Source organism: Pavona decussata, unplaced genomic scaffold (genome assembly GCF_977016875.1).
Source record: "Pavona decussata unplaced genomic scaffold, jaPavDecu1.1 SCAFFOLD_438, whole genome shotgun sequence".
Taxonomy (NCBI): Eukaryota; Metazoa; Cnidaria; class Anthozoa; order Scleractinia; family Agariciidae; genus Pavona; species Pavona decussata.
The window spans coordinates 420,809-444,011 of record NW_028145793.1 but is presented as its reverse complement, the minus strand read 5'-3'; the positions used below and the strand labels follow the sequence as shown (position 1 = coordinate 444,011).

The window sequence follows — 23,203 nt, the reverse complement described above, 5'->3', positions numbered from 1 at the left end:
CAACTTTAAAAACTCCAAAAAGGGTTTTTATTTATTTATTTATTTATTTATTTATTTATTTATTTACTTATTTATTTATCAACAGAAACCTAAAAGTATTGCTCAAATGTGTTGTAAATTATCACCCTGCTGTACCAAAACTATCAGTGAGCGTGTCTGCGGCCACAGATGGACTGGGTTAGAATGGACTGCAACTTGAAACAAGTTCGCCTAACTGTTTTCAAGTTCTCCCGTTTTCGTTCCCAAAATACACTAGAGCAGGTCATGAGTTGTTCCTTTCAAGAATTCAGTTGATTTCTTTTTGTTCATGTTCTAGAATTATTTTGTAACTAAGTCAAGGTGTTGTCGCACCATTTTCACGACAAAAGTTCAAAATTCCCGCGATACTTTAACTTTAAGCCATTCAGATAATTGAAAATCACTGTTGTCATTGTGATGTTTCAAACCTGTAAGGATGGATGGCAAACAAAAGTGTGACCATTCAAATGAAAGCTACTGCTGCTGTACTGGGTGGTTTAAATTAATAGAACTGTAGATGAAATCTTTAGGTGCGACCATGCAATCCTATGAAAGCAAATGAGCACTACTACAGTGTTCTTTAATGATTATGATGTACAACGCGCTTGAAATAGTGAACTGAAGTGTCGTAATGAAATGATACTGTTTATAACGGTGAAGAAAGTACGGTTCTGTCTTTTGGTTCTGGACGAAATCCTGAAATAGCACTCTCCTCATACTGTAATCAATTCTAACGTTTGATTCTAAGGCTGAAATTCTTACACAAGACCATATTGCATTTGAAATGAAAGCTCTTACGCAGCCAATTGGTGCTACTAGTTTTCCAGTTTTTCCCTTCAGGACTGAAATTTTACAACATTCTTCAGAACTGTAGTTTGCAATTCTGACAATTGCAGTTCTCAGTAACATGTTTACAAAAAAGAACTGGCACTACTTACTGCTCCGTAAACACCACAAGTTTGTCACGGGAAGCCTCGCTGCATGAACTCACAAACACAAGGTACTTTTCGTCCGCCTGGCATCTTGAATCTCTCAACCCTCTAAAAATGTTACAGGTAAAAATCACTCACCTTGTGAATTAACAAATCGACGGCAGTTTTCTATGGTCTATACTCTTATAGACCATAAAATGACGTCAGAAAATGTTCAAAACTCAAGTGAAACCACGAGCCGCAGGCGAGTGGTTTCACTGCCAAGTTTTGGACATTTTATGGCGTCATTTTATGGTCTATAAGAGTATAGACCATAGAAAACTGCCGTCGATTTGTTTTTTACAAAACATGGAAAAACTACGAGCGGAATTGGCTATTTTTTTCTTTGAGAAAGCGCGCGTTACATCTGACGTTATTCTTATTGTCTGTACTCTTATAGACAATAGCTACGAGCCAATCAGCGCGCGGGAATTTGGACAGTTATTGTAAAAAGTGTGTTGGTTTTAACGTTACAGCATTCGAGGTTTCTTTTCTCTCTGTCTTTTTTTTTGGGGGGGGGGAGGGGAGGGGGGAGGTGAGGTGAGGGACGCCTTGCCCCATTCTCTGGCTACACAATGTCGTTATGAGTACTGGAAAACTTTTTGGGTAAACATAACAAGCATAATGTAAGTCTGCGACTGATACACGAGCATCTCATCTCCCTCAGGAAGAAATGCACAGGATGAAAATCGCATTTCCTGGGAAAAGCTTTACGATCGCCTGCTCTACGTAGCTGAATGAACAAGACGCTAACTGTTCCTGGTTTAAGGCATGGAAATTGTGGGCCAAGAAACTCGTAATGTATAGCATCAATTGGAATGCCTTCAATAATTGTGATATCAAGTGTCCACGTCTTGGCTTTTGAGAATCAATTGATTTGAATATCTGGCGTACTGGATTCCAGATGCACCTTGAAATTCACGTCTCTATTGAGGCATTACCAATTATTTTCACGTTTTGGTAACGATGGAAAGGTCTGTTTAAATACAACTAGAACCTTATTTTCTTAAAGCGGTACTGCACCTTTGTCAAGAGAGCCAATACCACTTGACAACTTCACGACGATAAATTATATGTAGGCAAAGGTGTCGTTAACAATCCCGTTTGTACCACCATGTTCAGGCCATAAGTCATTTTGCAAGGAACTTATAGGGCCAATTATTTACTTTGCGAGACAGGAATTCGATGCTTTGTCTGCTTTCTCCCTGAGGCACGTAATGTGGTAACGCGTGATTCGGGGGACGGACAGGTTAAAAGTACAAAACTTGATAGGGCATGGGTTTTGTTGCATTTCATTTGAGCTGGCTCTGTTGCTAGTTTCATATGGAAGTGCTACACCGTGCTGACGAGTTCCAATAAGAACGAAAGAGCTGTCCACGGTTGCAGCCCTGTTTTGTCGGTTTCTGTCGGGTTGTTGTCTCGCAAAGTCAACTCTTTCACGTAGTATCAGCCTTGCAGTTTGTGTTACAGTTTATGTTTGGACGATTAGGTCTCTTGAAGATCCTACGGCGTCAACTAGCAGCATTATCGTTCGCGGTCCTTTGCAGTTTTTACGTCCAATTACGTCTAATTTTACGTCTAACTTAGGCCGCGGCTTAAGACAATCAATGGGCCTCCAAATATGTTTATAAGTGGTTTATTTTAAGTTGATAAATAGTTTTCTAGCCTTCTTGTTACCGTCCGCAGCAGACAATGTTTTGATATGACTGTTGGTAAAATTGAAAATGGCTTAGAACGTGGTTTTGTTAAACACCGTCGAAACTGTCTTTTAATAACTGATCCATAGTCTTTAACAACTAGCAATGGTTCAGGGCAAAGGACAGTAAATACTCTATAAAATAATTATACCTTCTGTAAAATGCAGCAGATGATCGTAACAAAACTGCGCCATTATCCTTGTGTCGCCAACAAACTGCTGGAAAACATCTTCCTCTGTGAAAAAATCAGAATCAATAAAATGGAAACTCCTTTGGCTACAGGTACTAGAGTAAGATTTCTCTGCATCCCTACCATAACATGTCTTCTTAGGCCCCATTAACCCTAATTTGTCTTCAAAAGTGTCCGTTTTCAACACAGCGAAAACGAAGCAAAATATTTTCATCCACACGAGCGTTTTCGTATCGTTTTCACCTATCCACACTAAAACGCTCGAAAAGAAGGAAAACGACTGCGACCTGGGATTGCGCATGTGTTAACATCACAAGACCATCCGCCATCTTGGATAGATGCTCCGATTTGGACTGGAACCGATGGTGTGTGACGCTCTTTACAATTACGTCACCGTTTTCAAAAGTCTCCGTTTCTATCTGTCCACACTAGAAACGGAGCGTTTTCAAAACGATGCGTTTTCATCGGCGTTTTCGGCCGTTTTACTGTGGAAGATAGGAGAAACCGCATCAAAAAGTATGCGTTTTAAAACGAAAATACATTAGTGTGGATGACGCCTTATAACGATGGTAATTCTCGCAAAAACAATCATTTACTTTTTCAAGACAACCATATAACAAAACAGGTCACCTGTGGAAATTTGCTACTTCCGTTAATTCCTCCTTTGTTACTGATGCAGGCACCACAGTCCTTGAAGGATACTGCAGGGGGTGGTTTTCATCTGAAAGAACAAAAATCTTGATGATTGTGGACACCACAACATGATAAAATACCTTAATAGAGAGATAAACAGAAAAACAGAAAACGTGAGTTGCGCGGTTGTTTTTTCTTCTAAACAATGAGTACATAGATGAGAACAGTGCAAAATAATTCTGACCTTTCATGCTAACGCAAAACTACTCAATTTTAATGTATTTCACAATAAAAGAAAGCTAACCATTTTCGAATCAGTTCTGTAGAACGGTGCTAAGCCCCAAAATGATATTCCTTGCCCAGCTGGAGCTCTGTTCACTTAGTTCTCTGCCCAATAAATAGGGTTCTGTTCCTGTGTACATCAGTACTGACGATACGGAATTACCAAATTGTGTGAACCTCATAAGGTGTCCAAAGTCAGTAAGTTTCAGTTTGAGGTACGGATACGAGTGTCAACATCCAACCCACAAAGAAGTTTACTGGGACTATCCAGAGACTCTATCACAAACACATCAAACTTACCACAGATTCTCCAAAGATTCTCTGTTATAGTTAGCTTTAGTCTGTTACATTCCACTGCAAACGAGCAAAACAAAACAGAACCAACTTATGATGATGATGATGATGATGATGATGATGATGATGATGATGATGATGAGGTTAAACCTTCTCATTACAGTATCCATGTTCATGGTAATAATGATAACTATTTTGTCAACAGTGCACATATCCATGACCTTGGATTGTGCACATTCTTCATGTAAATTGCTAATACTTCTTTTCTTTTTTTCTCTCTCTCTCTTCAACTAATAGAGCAAAGCCTAATACATAAAAGTATCATTTCCTTCTCCTGGTATCCACCAGCTTCAACTCACGTTAGCTATCCAAAGGAGTAGCAGTTGCTGTACATGCAGAGAAGTGCAGAATGCAGTTGGGCTTTAAAAGGTTATTGTCCGCTTTGTTTTCAATCAAGGCGAACTCTCGGGTTTAGGTGCGATAAACTTCCCATGTAAATTATTTGAAAAGCTCTTAGTTTGTTAACTTGTTTGTTTTTCTGTTGTTGTTGACAATGACACATCATTACAGAAGGATATTACAACTTTTCAACCTATTAAAACAACGAGAATAATTCAATTTTTCTTACAATGAAATCTGTAGAAGTTCGGAGCATCTTTTTTCTCCAAAATGTCACACGATGGTGGGAGAAGGATTGCAGTCTTGTGATAAAAAGAAAATAACTTAGGAAATCCCTGAAAAATAAAAAGATGTCATTATCAGGAGGATGTGGTCCTAAACTGATGAATACGAATATTTATTCTTACGTACTAATTGGACTCAGTCCACAGGCCCAAGAAGATAAACTTGACTCCTGCAATCCACCCACATGTTTTTTAGCATTCTCGTTGCTATTGTCATTGTCACTCCTTCAGCTTTCTTAGAGGATTCCCTACTTGTTACTGTAATTATTGCAGTTTACTTAACTTGTCTAAATAACCAGATTGTTTAGTCACTCATAATTATTGCTTTTTCTTGTATCAAAACAGTGAAATTTATTTAACTGAAAAATAACAAGTATAAAATTGTGATATTTAATAAAAAAAAGCTGTAATGTTATCATAAGTACTAAGCACTTACTACTTTTGAATGTAGGTTAATAATTTTCATGACAGATTCAGCATCAGCGGTGCTCTGAAGGCCTAGACAGAACTAAACATGAGAAAAAAAGTGAACAAATTTATGAACATCAAAACTTTTTAGGCTAAAGGTTCAAAGACCATCAAACTCTGCACATGATATCGTTAGGGTATGTTCAATCAATTTGCTTTATTCTGGAATACACGTACAATAATTTCTACAAATCCCTCCAGAGATAGCCTGTATAGTAAGTGCTTACGTTTTATGCATTTTTCACTTTTGGACCATGGAGATTTTGGAACGGCAGCGTGAGCGGTCAAACAGCAAAAATCGCACAAAAAGGAAATCCTTGCTCAGCAGGCTACTCAAGAGAAGAAGAGGTACAGAACACCAAAAATAATAATCATAGCTCTTAAATATTGTATGTAAGTTGAGAAAATTTGCAGATCTATACACCATGACCTCCCCAAATTTAGCTAAAAGAGAGATCTAGCTGGTCTGCCATTAGGTTTTAAAGCGACATTGACACATAAAATGTTCACCCTTAATACCCCAATGCAAGGCAAGTGGCCATGTTATGAAAGCCCAAAATGGGCCTGACCATCTAGGGCAGTCTGGGGGTATGCATCCCCTAAAAAATTTTAAAAACTTGAACCAGCATGGTACATTTAATGTATTTCCCTGCACTCTGGAGTAAGGTTAAGAAAATAAATTTCAATTTGCTTTCAATGGCGTCATGTGTTAAATGCTTATTCAAAATAAATGTTTAAGGGGTTTAAGTATAACCCATAGCATTGCATGAGCTCAGCTGTTATGAGTAACAACCCCTTCGTAACCACAGCTCTGACCTAGTGGCTATTTCATTTGCAGAGCTCAGTGCATAATTGACCTATGTCACATTTTAAATTCCTTTTTGTTGTTTTAACTCAGATCGGAGAATTTGCATGTGACCTTGAATACCATCAAGAAATGTTGCTCCAATGTTTTAAATCCCCTGCTTTGCACTTTGTTTGCAATAAAAACCTGTGATTACAGGCAAGATTTCCATTTTTTCAGAGGGAACAAATGAGGCTGTTTATTAAGCCGCTTTCTTCTTTGGACACAGGGAGGTGCAACTGGCTACCGAAGACAGACCTTAGTTAGGACCTTTAAGATTTCACAAAGTTTAACAGTGATGAAAGCAGAGGGACTCCTTACCCTGTAAGTCTGAATATTACTACAGATGACTTCAAATCCATCCATTAAAAACATCTGCTTGTCCTTCGGCAAGTTCTTCCTGGAAAACTTTTTTATGTCACAGATACTCGTAAGAGGAATAGATGCCACAATCTCGTAACTGTGATCTATCAAATAGCAATAGAATAACAAATTAAAATGATCGTTTTTATTTTAAAATCTTATCTTATGAACAATAGTTTGGCCAGACTTTCCCACCTTTCCATAGATTTTCACTGACCATTCACCTAAATTTTTGAAATGCTCTCATTGTTTGTGCTGGGCTTTTAACCAACAGAAAATTTTGTATTTTTTTTGAGATTTTTCTGGTATATGCATTATAATTCCTACATGACTGTAAGCATGTGCACTGTCCATATGGATACTTGATTGTACTAGCACAACACATTTCACTAATCAGACATAAATAAAGCACTACAAAAATAAATCAATCATTAAATTATTGTTATTAATAAGTGGCAACATATCTACAGAGTGACTATACACCACTGATTCCTGGTTGAATTGCAATTCAAAAGTGTTACTTTTTTGTGAAGGGAGGAAAACCAGAACCCCCCCCCCCCCCCCCCCCCCACCAAAGGAAAAAAAAAATAGGGATGAGAACCAACTATTAAGTAACTCAAGCCAAATGTGGTGTCAACTCTGGAAATCAAACCCAGGCCACATTGGTGGGAGGCGAGTGCTCTCACCAGAGTGCCATGGTCCTGCTCCCCTGACAATAAACAGATCAATGAAATTTCAATCACGAAAAATCACATGTAGATCATTCAATCTGCTGTGCGCACTATAATGCACTTTGAGACAAGACACTCACCAACATGTTCAACATTTGACAGAATAATGGGCCTCATCGTTCGGAGTTTCACATTCTGATTATCCCCAGGAAGAACAAAATCCGCAGGAATCTTTCTTATCATTGACTGAGAGTGCCGCAACCCTCTTGTTAAACCACCACCGGTTCCTTTGAATTTCGTGGATTGGTGATGTGCAGTTAACCTTGGAGAAAGAGAATTATGTTATGTGGAAACTAGAAAGAAAATTCTATGACTTTTAATCCAATTCCATGTCTCAAAATTGACTGCTGAAATAAACTGCTGTCTGGTGAAAAGAATGAGCAAAATGCCTCACTTAATGTTTTCATACTTAACACAAAGTTTCCTAACTTTCTTTCACTTTTTAACCATCAGCTAAAAACAATTTTGGGAATAATCTGAAATTCCATGACTTTCCAGGACCCAGTCAAATTTTTTGAATTTCTACTGATGACTTTTCCAGGCCTGGAATGCAAATTTTAAATTTCTATGACTTTCCATCACTGAGTGCTCAAACCCTGTAGCAGTCTGTTAAATTTCTCTTCCATTAATTTTTAAATTTTCATCTTAAATTCTCAATTTCTTGGCTGTGTGTTGCCTTGAAGTCTTGTGAGAATTCAAAATAATTTCAACGGCTTTCCTTAGATTGGCGTCCACCAAAACGCAACTTCATTCGCGCTTTTGTCTTGGTAGGTCATGTTATTGATTAGGTAATTGCTGTAAGAAACAACCCATCTCCACTAACCAGCCAACAAATCAAAAGGTCATTACACTACCCAGTCCAGAACATAGCACCTCCCCTTAGGTTTGACAACATACTGTACCTTTTATTCTGTTTGCTTTCTCCTTCATCACAACTCCTGGCACCATGCAGTTTTGTGTGGCCAACAGAGGCAGGTCTGGAACGTGTTTGGAAGTGATGACCTCGTCTAGCAACTTCTTCAGGTTCGGCGTCAGTGAAATCATGTTCTCCTTGATCCTCGTAATGCTAAAACGAAAAACCAAGTGTACACAGACATTGTTGCTTTTCACTGACACATGACCAAGTATTATTTTTGTATTCAGTGGTTCTCTGGTTCTTCCCTGTCAACCACTCTTACAGTTTATAATTATTATATCTCTAAGTTAGTACACGCAATGTGATTTGACAATTTTGCAGGCCATATTTATTTTATTTGTACGGCCCACTAAATTTGAAAGTTTCCTTTCCTGCTTGCCTGACTAACCACAGCGATATAAGATTGTATCTTACTAACATCATTTTCTCGGTCCATACTGTAAGTTACGGATCCTCATTTTTTCTTGTTGATTTATGGGCTCCCCGCTTCTCGCTTGGGCCATATATCAACAGGAAGAAACTTGGTCCATAACTTACAGTACAGACCAAGAACTTGGTTAGTGTTGAATACAGCAGCAGATCTAGAGGAGGATCTGGTGAGCTGAATGAAGCCTAGAGAGCATTTAAAGTTTTGAAATACTGAAACATTTTCAATCGGAGCTCCACCTTTTTTTTCTCCAGTGTACCTGACCTTACCCAAGCCCTGAATGTGAAACTGCCTTTGATAGGTTGGTAGTTACAGCTGAAGGTTTTTACAAATCAAAATGGCCTATTAATGGGTCATTGCAAATTCAAATTCTATGTAAGCATCTGGAGTGAAAGCTTTAAATGCACACTGTACGTGTACATGTGTTGTGTACCTGTGCATGTGTCCCAGCAAAGATAATCCTGTAAGTAGTGATATGGAGAATGCCTTGAGCAATATCACTAAAGGTGTCGACACAAGTCACATGATCCTGTTGTGAGACGATCTGTTCCCCTGGCAACAGAGGAGGATGAGTGTAAAATTTTTCACGTAATGCAACCTTGGAGGGCTGCAAGAAAAAAAAAGAAAATCACTATTAATAATTAATTTTTAATTATGATTACTTAATGAAATAAATTGTTATAAATTAAAATATGATCAAACCTTAATTATCCAGACCAGATTGAACTAGAGCTTAAAAAATTAGCATGTACATTGGCACAAAGTCCTAGTTAATTGAAAATGAGATATTCATGTTGGTTACATGTATCAAAAGTAAACACATTGCTGAACAATATTAGAATGGAATAGAAACAACCTTTTTGATGCACAACAGAAACTACATCATTTTATAGTTTAACATTTGATTCATTGATTATTTGCTCTCAAGTTATGTTTTATTTTACTCATAATTCGTCTTCTTATCAGATCATTGGATATTTTTAGTTTTTATTGATAGTCAATGTTAGAATTTGACATACAGTACATTGTATTTTTAGCTCTCACATTTCTATGTACACTTCCTATTACATTGTATTAGTTTTGTAAGAATTTTTGAGATAGAGGGCCACAAGTCTATTAGTTACCTCAACTATTCCATGCTACCCAGTCTCTAAGTGTATTATTATTAGTCAAGGTTATCCTGTTCAAGCCTGGATTTTTTTAATGGCTTCTCGTGAATATGCATTTATAAATTCCTTCATCTGTAGTTCAAATAATTATATGAATTTCATGTAATAATTATTTTTGCTTCCACAGGCAATTTTAGCTGGTTATTTTTAATTCGCTACTGTACAGCGTATCCATAGATACAGTTGAGACAAGCTGAAAATCACCAAATGAAACAGTTTTTTGTGATACATGATACATTGTGCCCCCCAACTAGCACCCTGTCTTCTGTACCCTCCAGACAAGATAATGATAAATAAATTAAATTTTATTATTAACTTGTCTGATAAATAAAATTTTTATCTATCTATCTATAAAATCTTGTTTGATGGTGTGTTCAGTGCTGATAATTTTTTTTATTAACACCAGCACATTTTCACAACTTCATGGGTTCTTAATTAGCTGGGCTATTTTTCAAGAGTCACAAGGTGTCTGGATAACTTACCTTCAATTACATTAAAAGATGCAGTATGACAACAGAATAAAATCTTGTTCTAACCATCATGGACCATGATCATGCCTACACTAAGCCAGAGAGAGCCATACACTGTTGTACAACAACAAATAAACTTTTAAGTTTAAAAAATGTTAACTTGGTGAATAATTTAAAATGCCTTTTCAATTCCATGTTTGTTTATGTTTAATCACATGGATTTTCAAGGGTGCTTGATAAAAGGATTGCCAAACAGCAGCACGCTAAGGATTTCTTCTACAGACTAAAACATTTACACTCAGACACATCACCTGATCCGTGTGAGATGTAAATTGACAAGAAATTAGGGTTGTCAATAATGACATCACTGCTAATTATCTAGTGCACTGGCATATCTTTAAAACACATATTTAAAAAAAATTTGTACTCCAACCTACTGTTAGTTCAAGTTGTAGATTGAAGTAGCAAAAAAGCACGCAACATATTTTGATCAGTGACAAGATAAAAGTTATTAAAAACACTTTACCCTTTCTAATTATTAAAACTCACAAAATGATAGTGATCTTATGTGCTTAAACTTGTTCTTAAGATATGTCACAAGAGTTTACAAAATACACATCAAGTCATGCACACAGTCAGATATAAATTGGTTCACAAAAAAAAAAGACTTTATAGACAAAAGATGGATCATGTAAAGACAAAGATCATAACTCTGATAAACTAAAAATGACTAGTAAACCAATAAAAAATTAATCTGCAAATATTCATCACCTCACATGAGTCCTGGCCTAAGTGCAGATAACACTGAAAGCCTGTACTTCTCATTACCACAACAACAACAACAAAATTTCTTGTGAATGTGAAGTGACAACTTGTCCTTTAAATGTGATAACATTACTAACATCCCCATCTTTGAAGAATAGTTGCATTGTTCCCTAGACTGGCTAGAAATTATCTACACAAATCCATATTCAAATTGTTTGTTCTATGCTTGGCACATGACCAAAAATGGATGTTAAATGTTACATTGCACTTCACAAAGGAGGAAGTCAAAGATCATTTACGGGAGACAATGAAAACATGAGAGTGTCATGTCATTGATCGGGGGTGTACCCATGGTAATAAATACTGTTCATATAGCTATTTTTACAAAAAGGTCAGGTTAAATGTCAAGTGGTACAAGTAACCAAGTACGTAAATCCTTTGTAGGATGGGAGTCATGATTGTTAAGGTATTGATTATGTCTATGTTAAAGTAAGTTTAAACCAACAAAAAATTTACTTTCAATTCACAAAATTAATTCTCTAAAATACACACTGTTTTGTTATAGGAAAATATTACAGATTCAAAGGTTAGATCAAGTCACCTTGTGCAGCAAAATAAACACCACAATGCTACAGAATACATGCAGTTCTGTTCAGTAGCTTTCATCTGAGAAAATGATCACACTCAGTTTAAGATTTTATCCACCTGAAGACAAAGTTTGGCTTGAGGGCTTTCATTTGAATGGTGAGTACACTTTTGGAAAGCATGCTAGTATGTCTTATCATTAATTTTGCAAGAAAAATACATGACTGTGTACTTCAACCTGCAAATTTTTTTTTTAAAGGAATTAAAAAAAACAAGCTCTTTGAAAATCTGAAATCTGAATGAATGAAAAGAAGATTAGTTCCTATTCTACAAGTAGACAAAGAGGTATACAGTGTAGCTACAGGGTGTATTTACAAAACTTATCAGACAGGTGTGGGAAGGTGGAGAGGATGTGAGGCAAAGAAAAGGAAGTGATTATTAGTAAATTTAACCACAAAACATGACACCCAGGGTAGGAACTGTAATGTACTATACATTCTATGAGCATAACATTCAAATGCTTTTGAACTGACCTTGAAGAGGAAGAGTGTATGCATAAATGTAGTATTACTGAATTCAAAATACCGGTAATGACACAATTGAGAGATTTGTTCTCTTGTTTAGGAAAAATGAGGCAAGGAAAAGGAAGTTAGAGATTATTGTAGAGACAACCAAGACATCAAGGGTAGGAATGTTAACACTTCATGAGCATTGCATTCAGAAGCATTGCCTTGAACAGAAGGAGTACAGCATTACTGAATTTGAAATAATGATAATTCAGAGTTTAGTGCTCTACTGAACTCTACTGTCCGGCCTCACAGCTAAGTTAAGCAAAGTAATTGGGCGAACAAAATTTGGGGGTTCATGGTAACATGATTGGATGACCTTGCCTTACTTAATGAGCAATAATAATTACAGTCTTTATACAGGGAGCCCACATCACAAAAATGATATTCAGTGGGGCCCTGAATAAGGAGGAAATTACATAGTTTCTTCAATGCTTCAATTTAAACTGCAGAATTAATTATCTGATTTCTCAGTTACAGTACATGCCCAGTGCTGCAGTGCACAAAAATTCATAAATATATAGTTAATGCCTTTTTGAATACATGTATCATTATTTTATTACATGTAGAAACAAAATGAAAAAAATTATAGACATCTTAGCAATATGCACAACACAAAACTTGTTTAATTTAATAAAGTAAACACTGTTTTACATTGTACATGTAAATCTAGTCTGAAAATGGCAAGAGGGGATATGTATGTGATTTGAAATTGCCTTTAGTTATTCATACATATTTGTAGACCCCATGGAATGTGTCAGAATATAAGACACTGACAACAGATTCCAAACCAATCAAGGCATACATGTGACCTCCCAGGAAAAAAATTAAGTCCTAGGAGGTCACATGTATGCCTTGCTATTAGCATCTGAAACTCTGCATACGTGTAATTAATATTATGATCAACTAAACCAATAGAAGTATAAATTATGCATATACATTAATTAGCATCTGCTATATGATGGTAATTTAAACCTGTATAAATTTTTAATGTGGCTAAATACAATTTAGTTGAAGTTTTAAAACACAACTTGACAACACTGATCTGCAGTCAATCCCCATGCATTGGCTATAAGGGTGTCCGTGCAGTTTTTGCAGGGGCTTTTGTTGCTTTACAATGAGCTCCCTTTTTTGGCAGATCATTTTATGATTGCCAGTTCCATGTTGTTGGAAACATTTACCCACCACCCCAACTTCCTTTTTAAGTGAGTATGTTATAGGGTTGCAGTAAGTATCTTACAATGTATTTTGGTTTGCACTGAATTTTGTTGTTCAGAGTGATGACATCTGGTGTGTCACTCACAAGGTTGCTGTGCATACCGATTGCACTCAGCTGGTAAAAATACATGGGGTCTCACCTGTTATGTTCACGCTAGACCAACAGTTTTTGTTGTGTTTCTAGGGCATGCACAGTAAATACACTTGATTTGAAATAACCTATAGTTGATGGTTTGAATAACGGTCTTATTTGCCACACGCCTTAAGACATTTTTGTAGTGAAATGATGAAACTTATAAGGACTCGGCGCTAGAACTTATACTAGCACTTATAAATGATCATTATCATTCACACAAGTAACGCATGCTTTAACATGTTTACAGGGATTCGTATCCCAATAATCAACGTCTATTGAACTGAAAAGACAAAAGGCGTGATTTTTTTTTTCGAGCAGAGAGTTTTAAGCTTCACACATTCGTGAAGTTGTCTGAGACGTTAAAGTCGTCTTGAGATGACTTTAACGCCTAGTATAAAAAAGGTAAATAAGACAGACGCATTAAATGTCTGACGACTTTAACGTCTTTAGTTAAGTGTGTCATTTAGATGTACTTAACAGACGATTTTAACATCTAAGATGTTAAATGCGTCTAGACTACTTTAACATCTCTAGCATAAAAACGGTCTCATTTGCCACATGCTTTGAGACATTTGTGCAGTGAAATGATGAAACTTATAAGGACTCGCTTGCACTTATACCAACACAGTAATGACACTTATAAATGATCATTGCCATCCATACAAGTAACGAATTCTTTAACATCGAGATATTTGAAAGCTTGAAAAAACGTCCCTGAAGCACAAGCATTGTTCCATCCATTGCCAGTTGCTTTAGAGCCAGCAAAGTCATGCGCGAGCATCCAAATCTCTTCCCAACCCCAAGCCACAGTATCAGTGGATTAATCAAACACAACTCATTTCTTTCAAGTTTAATATCAAGATAAAGGCAACTACAGTATAGGCGAGTTATAACTTCATGTGTAGGCAAATTAACTTCAAATGTGTTGGCGAGTTAACTTCAGTGTAGGCAAATCAACCTGTAGGCGTCAGTTAACCTGTGGGCAAAGCGACCGGTTTCCCCCATACATTTAAACTAAAAACTTGAGACCTGACAGTATACTGACAATATTATTATCGCGGTCTTGGAGATACCAATGCTACACTTAAACCTTAGTGTTAGACCAACTTTTTGTGGTCTGGTATACATGTAAGCCACATGACAATTCTTTTTTGTTGGGACTCTCAGTCAGATTACAGGTAAATTTCTTAATCCTGAGAAAATAATTTTCATCAGTACAAGAAAGTGATGACAATTGTTGTTGACTGATTTGTGCAATCGTAAGCAAGTACAGTATGTTGACACTAAATAGCTGCTGTCACATTCCATTGCATTTCAATTTCAATTTCAAGTATTATTAAGCAAAATGGGCAATCGTTGGAAGACATACTGCTTATTAAAACTCAAGTTTGCCGTGTGTTATGTATTTAAAATAATATTTGTCCAGCGCGTAGGCAGCATTTAGCATGTAGGAACTGAAAATATTTAGGTTACAAGGGAATGTCTTACGTTACCTTTGAATAACTGTCAGATCAAACAAATATACAATCAACAAAATAGATAAAAGCTATCATGACAGCACATCTCCTCAAAAGGAGAGACATATGCTTATCCTTGATAAAAACTAGCCGAAATGTTGGCTCAAAGAAAAAAAAAAGATTTTATATCGATCGTACGGTACCAGTTGCAGAAAGATTGCCGGATCAAAATGTCACTTGTACTCACCAGAAGAGTTGACGAAGGAGCTTCATTGAAAATCCTCAACAGTTGTTCAGGGGTTAGAGAACTTCTTGCCATAACCTTTGGCTAAATGGTCTTATTCTGCGGAAATTCTATGACATTTTTACGACTTCTTCCGATTTCCTCCAAATATTGCTATATTGCAAACCCCTTCCGCCATATTTTGTTGGAGGAAAATCACGTGACAAAAATAGAAAAAGTTCTAACTACAACGTTGATTGGACAAATGAATGAGCCAATTGAAAGTCTTCTTATATCATCGGTTTCTAGTTTACAGAGCTTCAGCGTGACGGGATTTTACAATGATTTTCTGTTCAAGGTGATGTAACATTCTAAACGCTCCTCGATATTCCAATATTTTTCGCGTTTCTTTCACACTTTTAAGCAAAGCCAAGGCTAGAATAATCACCATGCCCGTAAGCAGTTCTTCAGCGAACAAATTCACAATTCTTTACGGATCGCAGACTGGCCAAGCCAAGGCGATCGCCGAAGAAATTCACGAGTTCTCGGAACAACATGGTCTCAACTCGAACTTGTTTTGCCTTAGTCTCACAGAGAAAAAGTTCACGCTGGAAAAAGAGTCGCTAGTCGTGTTCGTAGTGTCTACAACTGGGGAAGGTGATCCACCTGACACCATGGGTAAATTTTTGAGAAGACTCAAGAAGAAAACACTTCCTGGCACACACCTGGAAAACTTGAACTACGCTCTCCTCGCGCTGGGTGACACAAACTACACTAATTTTTGCAACAACGGCAAAGTTCTGGACAAGAGGTTACTGGACCTTGGGGCACGGCAGTTTTATGATACTGGGTATGCGGATGACGCGGTTGGGTTGGAATTGACGGTAGAGCCCTGGATAGAGGGACTATGGCCAGCAGTAAGAAGGTATTTGGGCTTGTCACCAGAAGAGGGAGGCCATACAGACAGCGAGACCACAGTTACAGCAGCCGATCAACCGACAGACATTGTAATCAATGGTAGCATTAAATCACCAGAAGTAACCAATGGTAGGATTGAGGCGGAGGGAAGTCAGCAATCAAACAATGACACTGTAGCTCTGGAGATCGGCCACAGCAAAGACTTGGTTATGAATGGTGAGGGCAAATCTTCAGAAGGAACGGGTGGTAACATTGTATCAGAGAGTATCAATGGGATTTTACATGCTACAGACTCCCCTAATGATGTGACAAATGGTCATAATACAACTCAAGACATTACCAATCCCAAGCCAAAGAACTCTGTTAATGGCCAGAGTACATCAGCAGTGGAAAATGAAGTCTCTCAGCAATTTAACTCCGACGACACTTTATCACTCACTCTAGGTGAACAACTGAAAGTGTCTACCCCACCTTTGTCATGTAGTGCATTATCAATACCACAGCTTCCACCAGCTTACTTAGAGATCATATACCACCCTGACCACAAACTGGACTGTGAATTGTTACCTTTACACAATGGCGCAAGCTTTCCAAGTGCCGTCTCTGATGTTTCCATGGCAACTGTAGTATCGGCAAGACAGCTGACAGCTGATACTTCCATCAAGACTGCATTAGATATAGAGCTTGACATCGCAGGTTGTAACATGAGTTACGAGCCAGGTGACTCCTTTGGTATTGTTTGTCCAAATGTGAGCTCAGAAGTCGAGGCACTGATAACAAAGTTGGGGTTGAGTGAAAAAGCTGACACTCCTTTCTCCATTCAACTGATGACAAAGACAACCAAAAAGGGGGCTAGCGTTCCAAGCTTCATTCCAGACAATTCAACGATCAGACATACCTTATCAACATGTTTGGAGATCAGAGCTGTCCCAAGCAAAGCTCTTGTAAGGGTTTTATCCGAGCAGGCTACTGACCCTCAGGAGAAAAGAAGGCTTCAAGAACTTTGCAGTAAGCAAGGCATGAGTGATTACTCCAGGTTTATAAGAGAACCAAATTTTTCCTTGCTAGATCTTCTCAATGCCTTTCCTTCTTGTCAGCCTCCTTTTGAAAGATTACTAGAACTGCTGCCACGATTGAAAGCAAGGCCCTACTCGGTGTCAAGCTCTCCATTGCAAAATCCCACTCATCTTCATTTTGTGTTCAACATAGTGGAGATGCCAGCTGTTGAGAGCATAAGAGAACAACAACAAGGTGTTTGCACTGGCTGGCTCAATGGGATTACAAGCATTCACAGGCAAGGCAAAAACAGCAGTAAGAAGGAAATGACTGAGAGCTTTTCCGAGATGGCTTTGCAAGGGACACCAAAGGTTCCAGTCTTCCAGAGAAAGAGCCTTAACTTCAAACTACCAAGCACCCCAGAGACGCCCATCATCATGATCGGTCCTGGAACAGGAGTGGCACCATTCATAGGCTTTCTACAGCACAGGGATCTTAAGCAGAAGACCACAGACCCGGCAGCACCACTCTCTGAAGCGTGGCTGTTCTTTGGCTGCAGACACAAAGAAAGAGACTACCTGTATCGTCAAGAACTGGAGCAGTTTCTTTCAACTGGCGTGTTGTCGCGTCTCTTCCTTTCCTTCTCCCGTGATGCAGTTGATGAGTTACATGGCAGTCCTCCGCCAAAGTATGTACAAGATAACTTGAGACGGCATTCCATGGAGGTAGCTAAACAGGTCTTTGACAAAGGAGCAGTGGTCTACATTTGTGGTGATGCCAAGAACATGGCAAGAAATGTGCATGATACTTTCCTGGAGATTGTTCAAGAGTACAAGGGTGTAGACGTCACTGAGGCAAGGACCGAAATGATGAAACTGCGTAACAACAAGCAATACCTTGAGGATATTTGGACATGAGTAATGACCTAACTTCTTTTGAACACAAAAATTTTGTCATCCTTTGATAAAGGACTCTGAAATTTATAGTTTTGACTACTACTTTATTACTTGAAGTAACGTGTTGGTTTTCATCAAGTGTTGAGAGAGAGAAAACTGTCATGTATGCAGCTGGTACAGGTTATTATTATGAGAAGTCCAAATTTAGGAATGCTAAGAAAAGCTTATCACGATTACATGTACATGTAGTAAAACAAAAAGTTCCTCGTTAGAATAATTTTTAATAACAGAAACCATCAGGGAATTAGTTACATGAATGTGCTTTTGTGCAGTACATGTCCATTGTACACCTTTCAATGATGAATTATCTCAGTCTGAAGTTCAAGACTCAACAAACGGTTACATTTTTCATGGCCATAGATGGAGATCATTGTGGTATAAGATTCGGAAAACAAAGATGCTAACCAAGGTGTTAGTTGGTTTGGCGTCCAGTCATCCATTGAAAAAATTCATTTATAAGTTGCGATAATAATTAATACATGTACATGTAGGCTTCAATCAACTTGCTGTTTTTGTTTTTTTGTAGTCCACTGGTTGTTGAAGTAATGATAATTCATTGTGGGTTGATTATTTTATTTAAACAGAGTTAAACAAGGAGGTATATGGAAACTGCTTTCAGTTTGAATTGGCAAACAACTTCCAGTTTGGTTTAAAATTTAAATTATGCTGGACAGTCAACTCCCTTTATTGCGGACACCCTCGGGACCGCGAGTTAGTGTCCGTAATAACGAGAGTCCGTACTAGCAGGAATTTATTTCAGTCAAACGTCTGTAATATTTTTTTTGCCGGGGATGTAGCTGCTGTCCGTATTATCGGGGTGTCCGTAATAGCGAGGTGTCCGCAAGGCGAGAGTTGACTGTATATGTAAAGCTGTATGTTTTTAGTATTAAAATTTTTTCCTCTCACATGGACATTTTGTTCACTTATAAGCCATCTAATTACCCTAATTACCTTTCACTCCCATGATCTGAATGTTAATTCTCCTAACTGACTGCCATACATTTGTTTTTAAGTTAGTTCACAGAATTTGATGTTACATCAAACAATATCACCTAGTTGATGATTTTCCTTATTCTCATCACCTGTTTGGTTGACAATGTATTGATAATGTAAGGAGAAACTGTATATTAATCACTCCTGGGAGTGAAAGGGTTAATGTGGAACTTAAGAAGAAATACGTTTCCCAGTTTATGTAGTTCTCAAATTTCCGATTGCAGTTAGGTGGAATTTTTTTCAGAGTAATGGTTCATAAATGTATGAATTTTTTTTTTGTTCCATTTTGACATTGATTGAAATAATATTGATAAACACCCTGAATTATAAAAATTTATTACAATAATCGTTTTGCTTAGCACAGCATGTGTTCTAGTAAGTTTACAAATTAAGTTATTGAGCTACATGCTTATTTTGTTAAGGTCAGCACTTAATAAAAATATATAACAAGTTAAGTTTTAATTAATAATTTATTATTTATATGGATTATACCCAATTTCTCTATTGACAGCCAAACTTGGCAATTTGTTGGCTTTCTGGGAGAACAGCTACATGTACAGGCTGAAGGATGTGCCAACATCATTTTTGTGTTGCTGCTTGGAACACTGTCTTTGTTTAAGCAAAATATTTGGTGACTTGTATTTCAATTTGCTTGCAATAACAGGTTGCATTTCTTGCATAAATATTTAGTTACTTGTAGAGATGTTTTGGTAATGCTGTTACGTTGAGTTATTAAAGACCTTTAGATTGTAGTACGAGTACGACTACAAATACGAGTTTTGATTTCAAGATTTCAGCAAAGTACTAAGAAGAGATCTACCCCAGGAAGCCTTATTTCACTCTTTGTAAGCAATGACCATGACAAAGTTGTTTTGAATAATGATGGCTAAGCTCTTTCATGATTCCAAAAAGATGAAGATCACCTAAGTTTTGAGGACTTGGTTTTGCCACTACACAAAAAACTCAAAAGCTTTGCAAAAACTTGTAGTAAAATGATGACGGCCATCTCATTTTCCTGCCAAAATGACACTGCTTTGCATGGGTGCACTCTTTATTGGAAAAACTCGTACTTCTATTAGAATCTAAATGTCTTTATTAATAAATTACATACTTTAGCTGCTTACTTGTGACACTAGCAACTTTGTCGATCTTTATTTATGCACAAAGTCATCATTACATCAATATTATTGATCTGCCTAGGAGCCATGTGAAAAATACTGCACTAGACACAGATGAAACAACTTTTAATTTAATAATTATGCATCTGCCAGTCAGTAAAGACTACTAATTTTGTATATGAATGACAGCTCTTTTTAAATTGTTTAATCGCACGGCCGGTCAAAATCCAATAAATAATAATTATTTTGTTGATTCAAGGATCGAGTGGAGTGGAGTTGTTTAATACTAAGAGAGGAAAGTTCACCCACATTACACTGCAATGGTTGCCATGAAGATCCTCCACATCAGATTGAACTGAAGAGCTCAATGCATAACTGAGCTAGAGTGTATTTTAGGTTGTTTTTTTCGTTGTTTTAACTGTTTTAACTTGGATTCACCTGATTTTTCACGTGTTGCCTTCAATTCTTCTGGAAACATTACCCTGATGTTTAATCCATTGTTTTACGTTTTGTTTGCAATAAAAACCTATTTAATTATGAGCAAGATTTCTGTTTTTTATCATAAAATGAAGTGCAAAGAAGCGGATGAAACATCAGAGCAATATTTTCTGAAGGAATTGAAGACCACATGCAAATATCCAGTGAATCTAAGCTAAAAAGATGACTGAAAAGCTATCTAAAATGCACTATAGGTTGGCTATGCACCAAGTCCTATTATTTCCAGGATGCTTTCTCTTTCAATCTGCACTACACACTGGAATTCTCGGTATATTACAATACAACCATACTTGTAAAAGGTTTTCAGTTGTCAACATCTTTTTTAATAGGAGCATCGCTTACTCAATCCTCAGTGAAACTTTTGTACCACGTTTGACTGGCTTATGCAAATTAATTTTATGCACCAGAATGATATAGTTTTATGGCAGCAACATGAGAATGCCGTACTCTAGAACAAACCCCAGGGCTAATGTCAATTTTAAAATAGATTAGCAATGTCCAAGCATGCATTTCTCAAAAGTCCTGAAAACATTTTGGGCCCGAAAAACTATTTCATGGACACAATGTACATTGTCAGAAATCTGATTTTTAACAATTTTGAAAACTTAAAAGTTGAAAACTTTACAAGGCGAAGAAACATGAGGCTAGTTTGTACGAAAAACTACCACTGATCAATAAGAAATGGGTTTGAAATTAAAACAATTCTCAGGCCTGAACACTTTTCAGGAGTTTTGAGAAATGGACCACAGGAGTTAAGCTTGACATTGACAATGCTTTTACCTATTTCAATGTTTAAGAATAAACTGCTTCTTTCAGACACTTTCCCTTTAATGGCGCTCGATGGTTGTCCCAGACATGTTGAAACACTACATTTTTAACCTTTTCAAAGTGGACACTTGAAATGATAAGCAAGTCTTGTGTAGCACATTTGTAGCTGACTGACTTAGACTATGACAAACGGGAATTTGTCAAACATTAAAAGGATTCTTTATTTGTTATAATATTAACAGCTGAGGGTGTGTCATAAATAGGTCCTGCTAGTTACTATGGTAACCTGCTCCCGTCCAGAGCATAAACTAACACCTGGGTAAACCTCTTGGCCGCGCAAACCTTTATAAAATGCTGTTCCTAATTCTCGCCCGTTCTTCATAAAACCTAGCGTCCCTTTATCCAGGTCAAGAAGAATTCCTATCATATCCCACGTGTGATAACTTTCATTGCGACGACCACCAATGGCCTCCCAGATTGGAACCTCAAATGTGAGGAATCCAATTTGATTGTAAGCCCAACCAATTCTCCTGCCAATTGCAGGCATTGTTCTAAATGCTTTTTCCTTCTTGAATTCAGATGTTACTACACACACTGCAACTTGTCCTCTGCAGTTGTTACAGTAGAAGACCCATTCATGTTTTCCTGTAGTGTAACCATGACCATCAGGAGTAAGAATCAGTGTTGTACTATAGCCGTTTCCTTAATGAAAAGATAAATGCAACAGGGAAAATAAATCATTAAGTGTAAACTTAGCCATCTGACTCTCCTGTCAATAATTGTTTGACACCTATTCTTGGTTTTCACATGACGTCATAAAAAACTGAAATTCATAACTAAACACAATTTTGGGTTTTTATCTTCATCACATATAAGAAAATCTAGATTTCCATCGGCTTGCTTGTCTTCAGCAGGATAGCATTCTTTGTTTTGAAAATAGAGCAGTTTGAATTTTAGATTTTTGCGCAGTGCGTGACAGAAGGATTGCTGCTCTAAACATGTCACGTACATGAAAATATCGATTCGCCTCATGTTTTTTTTTAGGTCTGATCAGCTAACATGTAATAGAAGCGTTAATGTCAAATATGTGTGAAAGTTCAGCAGAGAGAAGAAAGGCTTTGAAATAGCCAAGGTAAACTCCAGATGTTTTTGCTGGTTTCCGGCCGCCATGTTGGTGCCCATCAGACGGGGCACCAACATGGCGTCCCATACTAAACTCTGTAATTTTCTGTGGTACATTTTCTCGAATAACTTGATTAGGAGATATCGCACAGCCCTGTGGCTTTCAAACGTTATTTATGTATCACTCTTCTACATCATATCAATTTCTTGACTTTATCTATTGGATGGTTGAGGATTTTATTTTTTCACTTGCGTGATGATGTGTGAGGTGAAAACCACCTATACGGCTCCTTATTAAATTGGGACCAGGAAATTGATTGATTGATTGATTGATTGATTGATTGATTGATTGATTGGTAACAAAAACATAAGCTTAAGCTTACAAATAGACAAAAATAATATTTTAAGCTGCTTAAATTGATTTCACTTCTTCAAACATTGTTCTTTCTTGGAATCTCACCTGTGAAAGTAATAGTTTCGTTATTGTTGGAAAAAACCACCTCATCTGAACTGCAGTTAGGATCAAAAGCTGCAGGCTCGTCATACTCCCTCAGCCAATTAACGAGATTTCGTGGAAGCGGTAACCTTCGCAGAAGCTTCCTACTTCCTACCGTGCGGATAATCACGCGACGACACTTCTCTTGGAGACTTTCACAGCCCTGGAGCATTCAAACAAAATCTTAACTGAATGAAAACTGACAAAAAATTAAAATTATCATACGCAATCC

The 23,203-nt window shown here is 37.3% G+C and overlaps 3 protein-coding genes across 5 annotated transcripts in view; 1 reads left to right on the top strand and 2 right to left on the bottom strand.

Annotated features, from left to right (window-relative positions):
• LOC146450624 (myotubularin-like) overlaps nucleotides 1-15,319 on the bottom strand; it is a 30,968-nt gene extending 15,649 nt beyond the window's left edge. For 2 of the 3 annotated variants that reach the window (XR_014860270.1, XM_085100197.1), the window contains exons 1-11: nucleotides 15,131-15,319; nucleotides 8,951-9,124; nucleotides 8,077-8,240; nucleotides 7,255-7,436; nucleotides 6,402-6,547; nucleotides 5,205-5,276; nucleotides 4,714-4,819; nucleotides 4,092-4,145; nucleotides 3,507-3,597; nucleotides 2,838-2,921; nucleotides 957-1,058 (exon numbers count right to left, since the gene is read on the bottom strand). Coding sequence is in view for 2 of the 3 variants with exons in the window: in XM_085100197.1 (XP_084956323.1) it covers nucleotides 957-1,058; nucleotides 2,838-2,921; nucleotides 3,507-3,597; nucleotides 4,092-4,145; nucleotides 4,714-4,819; nucleotides 5,205-5,276; nucleotides 6,402-6,547; nucleotides 7,255-7,436; nucleotides 8,077-8,240; nucleotides 8,951-9,124; nucleotides 15,131-15,202 (1,247 nt within the window). In the remaining variant the exon portion in view is untranslated. Of the gene's footprint in view, nucleotides 1-956; nucleotides 1,059-2,837; nucleotides 2,922-3,506; nucleotides 3,598-4,091; nucleotides 4,146-4,713; nucleotides 4,820-5,204; nucleotides 5,277-6,401; nucleotides 6,548-7,254; nucleotides 7,437-8,076; nucleotides 8,241-8,950; nucleotides 9,125-10,927; nucleotides 11,143-15,130 lie in introns of those variants that run through there. The other variant, XM_085100198.1, reaches the window with a different exon arrangement.
• A 113-nt stretch (nucleotides 15,320-15,432) lies between these two features.
• On the top strand, nucleotides 15,433-19,727 carry LOC146450623 (methionine synthase reductase-like). Its single transcript, XM_085100199.1, has one exon. It carries the CDS (start codon nucleotides 15,556-15,558, stop codon nucleotides 17,935-17,937), a length of 2,382 nt encoding a protein of 793 aa, XP_084956325.1. The 5' UTR covers nucleotides 15,433-15,555; the 3' UTR covers nucleotides 17,938-19,727.
• LOC146450622 (SPRY domain-containing SOCS box protein 2-like) lies at nucleotides 19,290-23,202 on the bottom strand. Its single transcript, XM_085100204.1, has 2 exons — nucleotides 22,936-23,202; nucleotides 19,290-22,055 (listed from the first exon to the last, which is right to left on the bottom strand). Exons 1-2 carry the CDS (start codon nucleotides 23,141-23,143, stop codon nucleotides 21,607-21,609), a joined length of 657 nt encoding a protein of 218 aa, XP_084956330.1. The 5' UTR covers nucleotides 23,144-23,202; the 3' UTR covers nucleotides 19,290-21,606.
• Nucleotide 23,203: the final 1 nt, after the last annotated feature.